Genomic DNA, 12,291 nt, shown 5'->3' with positions numbered 1-12,291 from the left:
GATGCATTATTTCCATCCCATCTAGACGGTAATGGCTTACTCGATGTTGATTTGGTCGGATATCTTGCAGACCATCCCGCAGCAATTCAAGAAGAGCTATCTCCCATGGTTTGATGAGATGATCTTTCTGGTGGATGAAGAGGATGGGGAGTTTCCCATGCCTTACATGGCGCAACATGGTGCCATCGGCTCTGGGTGGAACTTGTTCGCCATCGGTCACAAGCTGGCTGATGGTGATTGCTTGGTGTTCCAGCAAGTCCAGAGGACAAAGTTTAAGGTGAGATTCTAAAAGTTGTTCTAGAGCCATGTTTGGAACTCGAGGTATCTCTTAAAACCACATGCGGTTTGAGTTGATAAGTCATTTCTTATGGACTTCAAAATGAGCATTATATGATTCTAAAGCTTCTAAAAAAATTGATTGCTGAGTTACTGGTGTTATCCACATGAATGTTCACATTTTAAGTTCGATGTTTTTGTGCAGTCAAACAATGATGTGATGTTGATTGAGTTACTGCTTTCCGAAACTGGAATTACAAATGAACAAAAAGGGATCATTAAGACATAATGATAGGGACGATCCATGTATATTAATTTACTATGACTAACAATGCAACCTCTATTACAGAAATGATGCAGGTCTACATAATTAGAGCAAATTCCTACTACGAAAAGGACAATTGTTGATTCCTTTAGCTTCAACTATTGCGACAACAGCATGTAAGTTGTTCTTACGGTTTTCTGCATTGGTTCTCAACAATTCAAGTTTTCAAAAAACTAAATCCTTTTTTTTCTGCTATATAACCAATTCCTTCTACTATGAGGCTTTGTGCCCCAAACTTAATGATTCTTTTCTGCATTTAAATTTCCAACATGTTTTTGAACAGCACAGTTTACTATATAGTAGATTTGAAGAGGAAATTCTGGCTTACTATCCTTCTTTTATCCCTAGATGATCCTTCTCTTGCTGATGTGCACAATAGTTAAACCATTTCCAGTTAAACATCATATTTGAGGTTAAACAGTCGACTTCTATAAAGAACTGACTATACTCTACCTACTGTGAATCATTACTTTCAATCCTTTTCCACTTCTCTATAGGCATGTGAAGCTATCCAATATTCCGTTATGAATTAGCGCCTGTGCACAGAAGCTTATGATAATGGATTTATCCATATACTGCTCATGTTGGTGTAACTGTATCAAAATCAAAATCCAAACATATCTAGAGGACAACTGAAAACAATATGATAATGGACTTATCCATATACTGCTCATGTTGATGACACTGTTCTAATTATCACTACATCTTATGTTTTGGTTCTCCTGTCACATTGAAAATTTCAGAGAATTTCTTAGTAGAACAGCTAGCGCTTGTTTTCCGATCACTACCAGTAAGTATTGTTGGGTGAGTGAGAGCAATGGCGTTTGTGCAGTCTGAACTGAATGAAGATTGTTTACCAATTGATCATCAGGTCAAACAAAGGATCCATGGAGCGCAACATAATCTTCGAAGAAGTCGCTATCTGACAACTAAAGGGGTAACATCCTCTAGCAGTCACGTTTTACCGGAGCCTGGTAAAATGTCATGTTGAATGCAATGTGTCTGACCTTAATAGATGGCGCAGTAAGGTGCAAGACTGGGGCTAAGATCAAGCTTCCTGAATTTACAGATTCTCCAGCATTTGCTTGGAGACTGTTAATTCCACCTGTTTGGTCGCTAATTAGTTTGTTAGTATGTTTAATCGCTCAGCAAGAAAATGATCTCCTATTTCTGTTGAGCTACTAAAGTTGCTAGGATTCCAAGCTTTCGATTGGTCCAGAATGCGTGGCTGCCTCTCTGTGGCCCTCTCCTAAGCAGTTTCCTTGTTGACGAATCTGTCTGCACACGGAACGTGTGAATGCATTGCTGGTAATTGGCTAATCGCTGCTAGTTTCTCAAATTCGAATTTGTCGGCTGGATCACGCAGGGGCCAAGAATGTGCAGTAACACCTCGATTTTGGGAAGAAAAAACTGGGAATGAAATATAACATCATGCAAGTGATACTAACTAAAAAGCTACGAGTAACACGCTACGCTAATGTTAAGAAGTCAGCAAAGTTTATGATGCATAAGACCGCTTGCAATCTAGTACTATCACCACATCTGCACAATTACACTCGTTTGCTGCAACTAACCCAGACCTGTGTTGAGAAAACGAAAATTTCGTCTCTCCTCAAGGCAAAGTCATGGAGGACCTTCCAACTTGGAAAGGCAGCAACCCAAAGCTGAGATTGAAATGCTCGCCGGAAAGATTCTTTATCCCTCCATTTCAGTATTCAGGTTTCCGAGCAGCAACCTCTTACAAGACAGGAGGCACGGCAGGTTTACGAGTTCAACAGAGATGGCTCCCCAGTGCCTACTACTCCCTCCGTCCGGAAATAACTGTTGCTCAAACCAATGTAGTAGTATCTAGCACTGAAATGCTGAAATGCATCTAAATACATCCGTTTGAGCAATAGTTATAACCGGGCAGAGGTAGTTTCTATTACTCACTGCTACTATTATTCATCAACAGAAAAGGGCTCTGTAACTCCCGTTTTCTTCTTACAACCCTTTGATGCATAGGCATGGTGCTGCTGAGGGCTTGGCTAGTGCCAAAATGTACAACTGAAAAGTGAAAACATGTACTCCATCCGTTCCTAAACATAAGTCTTTTTAGATATTTCAATATGAACTACGTACATACGTACAGAGCAAAATGAGTGAATCTACACTTTAAAATCTCCGTTTCCAAATATATTTTTAGAGATTCCAGTATCAACTACATACGGGGCTAAAAGAGTGAATCTATACTCTAAAATACGTCTATACACATCCGTATATAGTTTATATTGAAAGAGATCTAATATTAAAATCTCTAAAAAGACATATTTAGAAACAGAGGTAGTAGTAATAGAATAGGGCAGAGATGCCCACCTCTACTCCCTCCATCCTGAATTACTTGTTGCGGAAATGAATGTATCTAGATGTATTTTCTAAATACATCCGTTTCTATCCATTTATGCAAGTAATTCGAGGCGGAGGGAGTATGTAAAATGCGGGTGACAGGTGTGCATGTGCTGCTTGCTTCTCCATCCAATTATACGAGCAGGAAGACCACAAATACAGTACAGGTGACATAGTTATTAATAGGAAAGCTTGGCAAACAATGTGCAGAGAGACGCAACAATCTGATGTTACACAAGACCACTACAGTCACAGTTCGGAAAAAAGAGACTAGTAGAGTCACTGCACGAGGGACGGGGAAGGAAGGAGTTCCTAAAATATACACGACTCGATTGGTCAGCTTATCTAATTCGACATGGCATGGCCGCATGGCAGATGTGCTTTGCTTAGCCTTGCTCTTTGTACGGTGTCCAGATCAGCTTGCTCACGTCGACGTCGAGGCCCCCCCGCCCCGCGGCCTTGAGGTGGCGGTCGAGGACCTTTGGGTCTGCGCAGATGACGTGCTGCCCTTTCCGGTACTGGATCAGGTCCAGGCTCTGCAGCGTGCTCAAGATGTCGTCCGCTTTGATTGCCGTCATGTCGCTCAGCTCCTGCGTGCAAGTGTGACAGCTTGTTAGCAAAAGTTATGGCTGCACCCAGGAACAGTATGGCAGAAAATGACGGTAGCAGTAGATATGGATTCAAAGACATAAGGATGCAGCTATAGAAATACTACTGTTTAACAGGTCGCATGGAAAGGAAGAACAACGTCCAGATTTTTATTTTTCTATTGTATCATGAAATGTTCTAATTTGCATACATCCAAAAGTTGGGGGTAAGATGAACAGGTAGGGCACTGGCCGAAGAGCCAAAACACATCCATCAATGTCCCTCCATGGAGGAGAAAAAAATTCAGCGCGCACTCAAAAGATATAATGAAGGTTGGGGAATCAAACTATTGTATATTTCAGTAGGAACCTAAATGGCAACCTGTAAAGTCTCTAGGCAGAAAATATAAAACCAAGAGTTCAGGGTGGTTTTTTGCAGTGTGAGGTCCATAAGCATCATCATTAGAAAAGGACAATTTCACAAAAATGTAACTTTTTCCATGAGAATCTATCCATCGTTTCCCAATATTTCAGCGAGAAACAATGGATATCACTTTGGCCTAGTTTTTCCTGTCAGTCAAAATCAAGGAACAATAGCAGACAGATTGCTTTAAGTAGATCAAATTCAGTATTTGGGTCAATAAAAGGAAAAGGTGTTGGCTATTGCATCACAGTTCGATCAGCTGTTGAAAAGGGATTCAATAAAAACTAAAGCAACAAAGTACTCCCTCCGTCCCATAATATAAGAGCGTTTTTGACACAAGACTAGTGTCAAAAACGCTCTTCTATTATGGGACGGAGGGAGTAGGATAGAAGGAAATGTACTAACCTTAATAGATATGTTGCTCTTATGTTTCTTCAGAATTTCCAGAAGTACTCTAGTCCAATAGCCTCTATAACTGAGCAGACCAAGATCTGAGAGAGGACGCTCCGGTGTTCCCACTTTACCTTCCTTTTTAGAAAGCTCATAAGCTGTCATAATAAAGAAAATTCAACTATGAACAAAATGCTAGAGTGGAGAAACAGTTTAGTCCATCAGAAAATCAAAAGCTAACAATGAGATGACAAATCTAGCATAAGTTCAGACTTACAGAAAGCAATCAGGAACTTTCCGTAACCCTTTCTTTGGTATGGAGGGAGAGTGAGAATGCAGGCCAAATTATAAGCTTCCTCAGAGTGCTTCTCCTGCAGAGATAAAACCCAATTTAACAAACATGACGATTTGCTCTGTAGCATAAAATGATTCATTACTCTAATGTGAATCCCATTTTGTACACAAATTATGGAAGCAGCTTCAAACAATATAATTCACATTCAATCGAACTAGGAAATAATAACAATACTGGTTTAAACCAAGTATCATACATTCATAACTACTAACAATCGCCACAAACTTTACCTTGGAGAAATATCCCACCATATGGCATCCCCGATCATCACATTCACACAGGATATAGAACAAGAACAAATCCACATCGTAGTAGAGTGTTTTGTGATCAAGGAATAGCTTGGCCAGATAGCAAAGGTTCTGCCCATAAACCTTATTCTTCTTGCCATCAACCTGCCATCGCGCAAGCATTTATATTGTTACTATGCTAGGAAAACTGAATTGGGATAAATTACAGGCCTTCAGTTCAAACAGAAGAATCAAGCGGATTCAAGATAGCGTACATTCTCTTTTAGATTATAAATGAATGTACATAATAAAATCAATAGTTGAAGAAACATATGGCATTAGATATTTAGATACATTGCCTTTATAGTATTATCCATTTAGAGAACATCTCATTTTGGATATGCAAATGTCAGTGTCAAACCAGTCAAATAAAATTGTAGATGTCCTAACCTACCTGGAGGAAGAAGCAATCCAAACGTAAAATTCCTCAAGACGCCATTCCACATAGGAAATAACAGGTAGACATATGATGCAAATAGATTGTATATTTCATATATGCCATTGCCATCAGTTAATCTCTATATAAAGCATGAAGACGGAATTTGATTCTTCAACAATTAATATTAACATGTTAATGCTTGCATCTCTAGATAATGACACTGGCTTTCAACGTAATCTTCTATCATTTAAAAAAATTTATATGTGATGATTGACCAAAACAAAACAACTCATCCACCCATTCTGCCAGTCTTGTTTTCAGAAGAACTAAAGGAAATTGCTGACGGTCCTAATGCATTTCTATTATTCTTCTTGCTCGAGACTCAAGATATTTTTGCCTATAATGGGATAACTAGGTTATATAGCTGTTTCTACAGTACTAGTTTTGTAAGCAACTAACTGCAGATATGCAGCTCTATCAGCCTTTCCTAGTACCAGAATATCATAATGCAGACCATAAGTTAAAAGCAAGGATGTCCAGCTAGCAAAGTGTCATTCAAACTTTGTTACCTCAAACATCGATAGAGTTCCACATCTGTAGATTTCATCACCCGGGGGATGCTTAAGATCACACTTCTTCTGCAGAAGTAAAGGAGATGGCAAAACAATCTGGTTAGGGTTTATGGTATTTACAAGGGAATCAGAACCCGCTGAAATGGAAATTATGTGCACATGTGCAGCAAACAAAATACTGAAAAGAAAGCATCAGACCATCATTGTGGATCAACTGAGCAACTGAATATGTTGCACAAATCATAAATGTTCATCCGAGTCATGATATAGTACTCCCTCCAGTAAGAATACGAATTAAGTGCATCCTAGAATGTATGCAGCCAAAATTAACTCTACTTTAACAAATAATATAGTGATAAATATTTAGGTTACCCATATATAAATTATGTGATAAATTATCCATATATAATAGTACAAATTGCTTGTCAAAGTTATGTTCTGGAGACCATGCTAACGTCCAAATAGCACCTGTGAGGCTGTGACTGAGAGGGAGTGATGATAGTAAAGGTGTGTTTGTATGTTTTCCGTTCATGCCCAGCTACCCAAGGCTTTTCAACCTACAGCCCATGTGGGCAAAGCTAGCTATTTGGTTCAGCTAGCAATCTCCATGGTCAAGCACAATTCCAGTGGCAGTTATCTTGATTTCTTTCTTCCGCTCATTTTTTGCCAATGGAGAAGAGCCAAATTGGCCCTAATGCTGGGGCAAGGTTTTTCTAGCCCGCGCAGGGTAGATGGATTAGCAAAGTTAGTTATTTTGATTTTACCAAACAGTTGCCCTTGCTAAGAAAGCTAACACTAGAATTGCTTAGGATCCAAACACACCCTAACAGGCAATGACTGCAGATTGCTAAAGGCGACCTTCCTTTGACACTGAGAAATATAAGAGGTGGAGACGGGGGTTTGTGTTCTTGGCTTCTTGCTTAATGCAGTTCCTTGTAGAAAAAAGTCACGTTGAATTTAGTCACTTGGAGATAAGGACTGCCAGAAGGGTGAAAAATAGGAGTCGGTTTGGAACCCTGGAAACTTTCACATGAAATCCTACAGAAATGTGAGAAGATTCCCATGTCCAAACGCAAACTGTATCTAACCAAAAACGGTGGTGTGTACTGGTAGATGTACAATCGTGATACATGGGGCCGAGATAAACACAATAGGAGCACGCAAGTACAAGATAGACAATAAAAAGTAGCAAGTTAACGATGCCTATCTCACAAACACGGAGTTCATATAAGTGCAAGCTCACCATGTGCCTCTGAAGCTGTTCTTTGCGCTTCATGAAGTTCAGGCAAAACTCACAGAAGAACAGCTTCGCAGAGTCATTGTACTCTGGTGGGAAAGGAGAGAAATACCAGGTATCTATCTCATATTTCCCAAGTTCTATCTTCGCTATATTTTTCACCTTTGTGAACTCCTCATGCTCCCGCAAACTAGCAGCATCAAGCTCCTCGTGACCTTGCTGCAAGAGTAATGGAGATACAAGTGAGAGATTAGTTTCAGCCCATTGATTAGAGAGAGTAAATAATTCCAGTATGAGACAATCAAGGAATATAATTTTGTGTGTATTCAAAGCATTTCTCCAAATATGTTAGAAAATCCAACAAAGAGCAAACCAAAGCCTGGGATACCACTTTCAAAAATAAATGTACACATAAGTATTTGACAGGTAAAGGAATAAAATCATCCAGTCTTAACAGTCCATTGCATACCTCCACGTGTGTTTCGTCGATTTTACGTTTCTGGTGTCGTGTCATCTTCAAACTTGTTGCCTGGACAAATGTGCAACGATTCATATGAGTATTCTTTTCACACAAACAATAGCTAATGTTGGTTCAGGAAAAATATTATCTCGGACAAGTAGACAGCAACTTAACAATGCAGTCAAGGATCTCGTGTTAAGGTGGTCCATATATCATTAACATGTACTCCCTCCGTAAAGAAATAAGAGCGTTTAGACCACTACTTTAGTGATCTAAACGCTCTTATATTTCCTTACGGAGGGAGTAGAACACTGAGCACCACGACTGAACTGCACTCATTTATCTTACCTTATCGTCTACCTTCTCGTCAACATCAGCCTCGACGGTATCAAGATCAAGTTGCTCAAGTTTAACCCACTCATCCAACCTCCTGTTAACTGCAAATTCAGAACATTTAAACACAATCAATAAACATGGATAAGTCAATGAACTAAAACAAGCCAGATCACACTTAAGTTAACTCATTTCTGCACTGGCGCCATTCCGTGAGCCCTCAATAGAACAAACCACAAATATTAGCCTACTAGGAGGTGTTATGTTTCCATTTCAACTTAAAACACGGTAGAAATGTATGATTGTACTACAAAATTTGACCAGGAGAACGACCACCCCCACCCAACACTAAATCAAGCCTGGAGATCAATTCATCACCAGAACCCCCTCGGATCACACAGCCAATAAACTCGATTAAACGCTAAATCCAAGATTCCCCAACCTGAAGCGCCATAGACCTAACCCTAGAACCGAAGCGACCAGATGGGGCGGGGTGGGTAGGCTGCTCACACTCGGTGTAATGGACGTAGTACTCGTAGTCGGCGGGGGAGGAGGAGGCGGCGGACTTCCGGCGCTCGATGACCTTGACGGGGTGGGGCTTCTGGTCGCGCCACCGGCACATCACGCGCGTCCCCACTTCCAGCGGCAGATGCGCCGCCCAGGACGCGGACGCGGCTGAGGATCTCAGCCTCCTCTCGACCCCTCCGTTCGCCGGGGCGGCCCCGCCGTTGCACGCCGCGGCGGCCGCCGCGGTGCCGTTCTCCGGCGCGGTGGACAGCTCCATCGAGCCCATCTCGTCGTCGGAGAGGATCGGGAGTGAGGGCAGTTCGGGCGGGGTTGGGCGGTTGGGCCTGGGCCGTCTTGGGTATATCCTCTTGCTGCTTGGATGGATCGAGATGATTTGTTACTGACAGTGGGACCCGCATGTAAGAGTTGCGTGTGCCGGTACCGGGGGTACTGCCATATGTCACCTCTCGCGAAAGCCCCAGGGCTCAGGCCGCCCGAAGTTCAAATAGAAAAACCGCGCCGCCCGTGCACCGGGAGTCTATGTTTCGCTTGACGCGAGACGGAAGAAAGCCTGCAGGGAGCCAGTAGTAGGCCGGCCCAGTAACGATGTAGCTTTCCAACGCTAACATCGTATATGTGTCTTTCCTACTTTCTTTATTTTTTATATTTAAAAAATAATAAATATATTACTAAATATTTGAAATAATGTCTTGTATTATGAGACGAAGAGATTAATTTGTGTATTTTTTTCAATTGTTCATCGCACATTTAAAATGTTCATGCTGTGTAGAAAAATATCCGCTCAGCTTTTATAAAATATTTGTACCATTCAAACAAAATACATGTGACATTTCAAAACTGTTCACGTGTTTCAAAAATATATGGGACATTTTTTTAAGATATCTATACAATGTAAAAAATCATGTAATTCAAAATAAATATTTCCTATCATCCCAAAAATATACATTACATTTAAGAAAATGTTCACACGTTTCAAAGAAATGTTTTATGACATTTAAAAACATGTGTTATCCAATTTAAAAACGTTCGTGTAGTTTTAAGAAAAAGTTTGTATCATACAAAAAAAGTTTCAATGTGTGTTTGAAAAATGTTGAACACATGTTAGAAAAATGTTCAAAACAAGTATTTCCCTAAATATAAATCATGTACTTGACAATGTTAAATGTATATGAAAATATTTTAGATGTATACTCCCTGCGTCCAGAAATACTTTTCATAGAAATGGATGTATCTAGATGTATTTTAGTCCTAGATACATCCATTTCTACCACGAGTAATTCAGGGCGGATGGAGTATGAAATATTGGAAAAACATTCAAAACAAGCATATAGACAAATGTAAATGTCACCTCTCGCAACAGCCCCCGGGCTCAGGCCGCCCGAAGTTCAAATAGAAAAACCGCGCCGCCCGTGCACTCGGAGTCTATGCCTCGCTTGACGCGAGACAGAAGAAAGCCTGCAGGGAGCCAGTAGTATGCCAGCCTAGTAACGATCTAGTTTTCCAACGCTAACATTGTGTATGTGTCTTTCTTGTTTTCTTTATTTTCTTTATACATTTAAAAATACTAAAAACATTACTAAATATTTGTAATAGCATCTTATATTATGAGACGAAGGGAATAACTTATATAATTTTTTCAATTCTCCATCGCACCTTTAAAAAATATACGAGACAATTTTTAAATGTGTATAGAATGTAAAAAAATGTTCATCTAATTCAAAATAAATGTTTCCTATCATAAAATAAATATAAATTACATTTAGTAAAATTTTCACATGTTTCAAACAAATGTTTTGTGACATTTAAAACATGTTTATCCAATGTAAAAACTGTTTGGGTAGTTTCCAGAAAAAGTATGTATTACACAAAAAATTGTTTCAACGTGCTTGAAAAATGTTTAACACATATAAGAAAAATGTTCAAAAGAAGTATTTGCATAAATATAAATAATGTACTTGAAAATGTCAAATGTATATGAAATGTTATAGATGTATACTCCCTTCGTCCGAAATTACTTGTCATAGAAATGAATGTATCTAGATGTATTTTAGTTCTAGATACATCTTTTTGCCACAAGTAATTCAGGACGGATGGAGTATGAAATATTGGATTTAAAAAAAATAAATATATATGAGGAAATGTAAATCCTGCACTTCAAAATGTTAAACATATAAAAAAATAGATGAAACGAAAAATACAAAATATGTATGAAAACAAAATAGAGATCAAAAAATATATTTGAAAAAATGTTAATGATGTATTCAAAAAACACTAAATATGTATAAAAATGTGCAATGTGTATGAAAAAAGTAGACATGTGTTGGAAAAAAGAATAGATAAGAAAAGAAAAAACTGAACAAAACCGATGAAAACTAAAGAAAGAAACAAATAAAACCAAAGAACAAAAGGAAAATGAAACTGAAGAAAAAACGTAGAAAAATGAAAAAAAATCAATGCGAAAAAAAGACCACAGAAAACGCACGCTCCCTGCTACAGTATTAGGCTAGCCCAATAAGACCGCCTTGTAGGCACGACGCATTACATCTCGGTACGGGGGACGTATAGCTCCCGCACACGTTCACGTCTGATCTTCGTACCGCCCATTAGCAACGATTTCGTTTTCATTTAGAAAACATAATATTTATCTCATTTATTCATATAACACTTTAACTGAATGTGAAGAATTTGTTCAAGAATTTGGAGAGTTCATCATTTAGCTCTGCAATAGAGGGGCGCGACTATGTCTCACTTTATGCGAAATAGTATCTCTGCTCGCGTACAGGGGAGCTGGGACTGGGCCGGCCAGTAGCTAGGTCGGCTCATCACGCTGACATCACACATGTCTTTTTATTCTTCTTCTTTTTTATCTTTGTTTATAGTTTTGAATTCTAAATATATATATTATAAAAAAATAATTTAGTTAAAACTATAAACGTGTTCATGGAAAATATAAAAATTGTTCGTTAAACTTTTACGAAATGCATGTACCATTCAAAAGAACATGTATGTGATATTAAAGAAATTTTCACACGTTTCGAGGAATGCTCGTGACATTTTTTAACAAACATTATACAATGTAAATAAAATGCTCATGTATATTTCCAAGAAATATGTTGCATCCCGTTAAAAACATGTACACTACATTTAAAAGAATGTTCATTGCCTCAAAAACTTTTTTAAAAATGTTCATGCATTTCAAAAATATGTTTATGTCATTTTAAAACATGTTTATACAAAGTAAGAAATATTCGTACAGTTTTAGATCATTCCAAATATATTTGAATGTATACTTGGGAAATGTTTAACACATATTAATGTTTGAAACATGTATTTAAAAAAATGTTAAACATGTATTTGAAAAATGTTAAACTTGTAAAAAATAGTTTTAGATAAACCAAAATATATACACAAGCATGTATTTCGAAAATGATAACTGTCTATAAAAACGGTTCCAGTTGTATACAAAAAAAATATAGCATGTACGAAAAAAGTTCACATGTGTTGAAACACCCCAAAGAAAATCGATGAAAATTGAAGAAAGAAACAAACGAAAACAAAGAAACCTGGAAAAAAAGGGGAAGAGAAAAAGAAATAAATGGTGCAAACGGTGAAAACCAAAATAAAATAAAAGCACAGAAAAAATCCCACAGAGGTAGCTACGGTACTAGGCCGGTCAATTAACCTCGTGCGAGAGGCGAGTCAGAGCTACGTCTCACAATAAGCGAGGCATAGCTCCAGCGGTAATAGAGAGTG

The 12,291-nt window shown here is 38.5% G+C and overlaps 1 protein-coding gene and 1 long non-coding RNA gene across 2 annotated transcripts; one reads left to right on the top strand and one right to left on the bottom strand.

Annotated features, from left to right (window-relative positions):
- Positions 1-59: 59 nt before the first annotated feature.
- On the top strand, positions 60-1,921 carry LOC123048981 (uncharacterized). The gene is made up of 3 exons (XR_006423416.1): positions 60-277; positions 626-717; positions 1,473-1,921. It is a non-coding gene; the product is annotated as an uncharacterized lncRNA (long non-coding RNA).
- A 1,176-nt stretch (positions 1,922-3,097) lies between these two features.
- On the bottom strand, positions 3,098-8,883 carry LOC123052008 (putative MYST-like histone acetyltransferase 1). The gene is made up of 9 exons (XM_044475026.1): positions 8,521-8,883; positions 8,026-8,114; positions 7,687-7,746; positions 7,224-7,436; positions 5,978-6,046; positions 4,973-5,134; positions 4,665-4,758; positions 4,403-4,545; positions 3,098-3,576 (listed from the first exon to the last, which is right to left on the bottom strand). Exons 1-9 carry the CDS (start codon positions 8,801-8,803, stop codon positions 3,373-3,375), a joined length of 1,317 nt encoding a protein of 438 aa, XP_044330961.1. The 5' UTR covers positions 8,804-8,883; the 3' UTR covers positions 3,098-3,372.
- Between the last annotated feature and the right edge of the window lie 3,408 nt (positions 8,884-12,291).

This window comes from Triticum aestivum, chromosome 2D, assembly GCF_018294505.1.
Source record: "Triticum aestivum cultivar Chinese Spring chromosome 2D, IWGSC CS RefSeq v2.1, whole genome shotgun sequence".
NCBI lineage: Eukaryota > Viridiplantae > Streptophyta > Magnoliopsida > Poales > Poaceae > Triticum > Triticum aestivum.
Note: the sequence above shows the minus strand (reverse complement) of the source record. Positions and strands in the feature narration are given on the sequence as shown.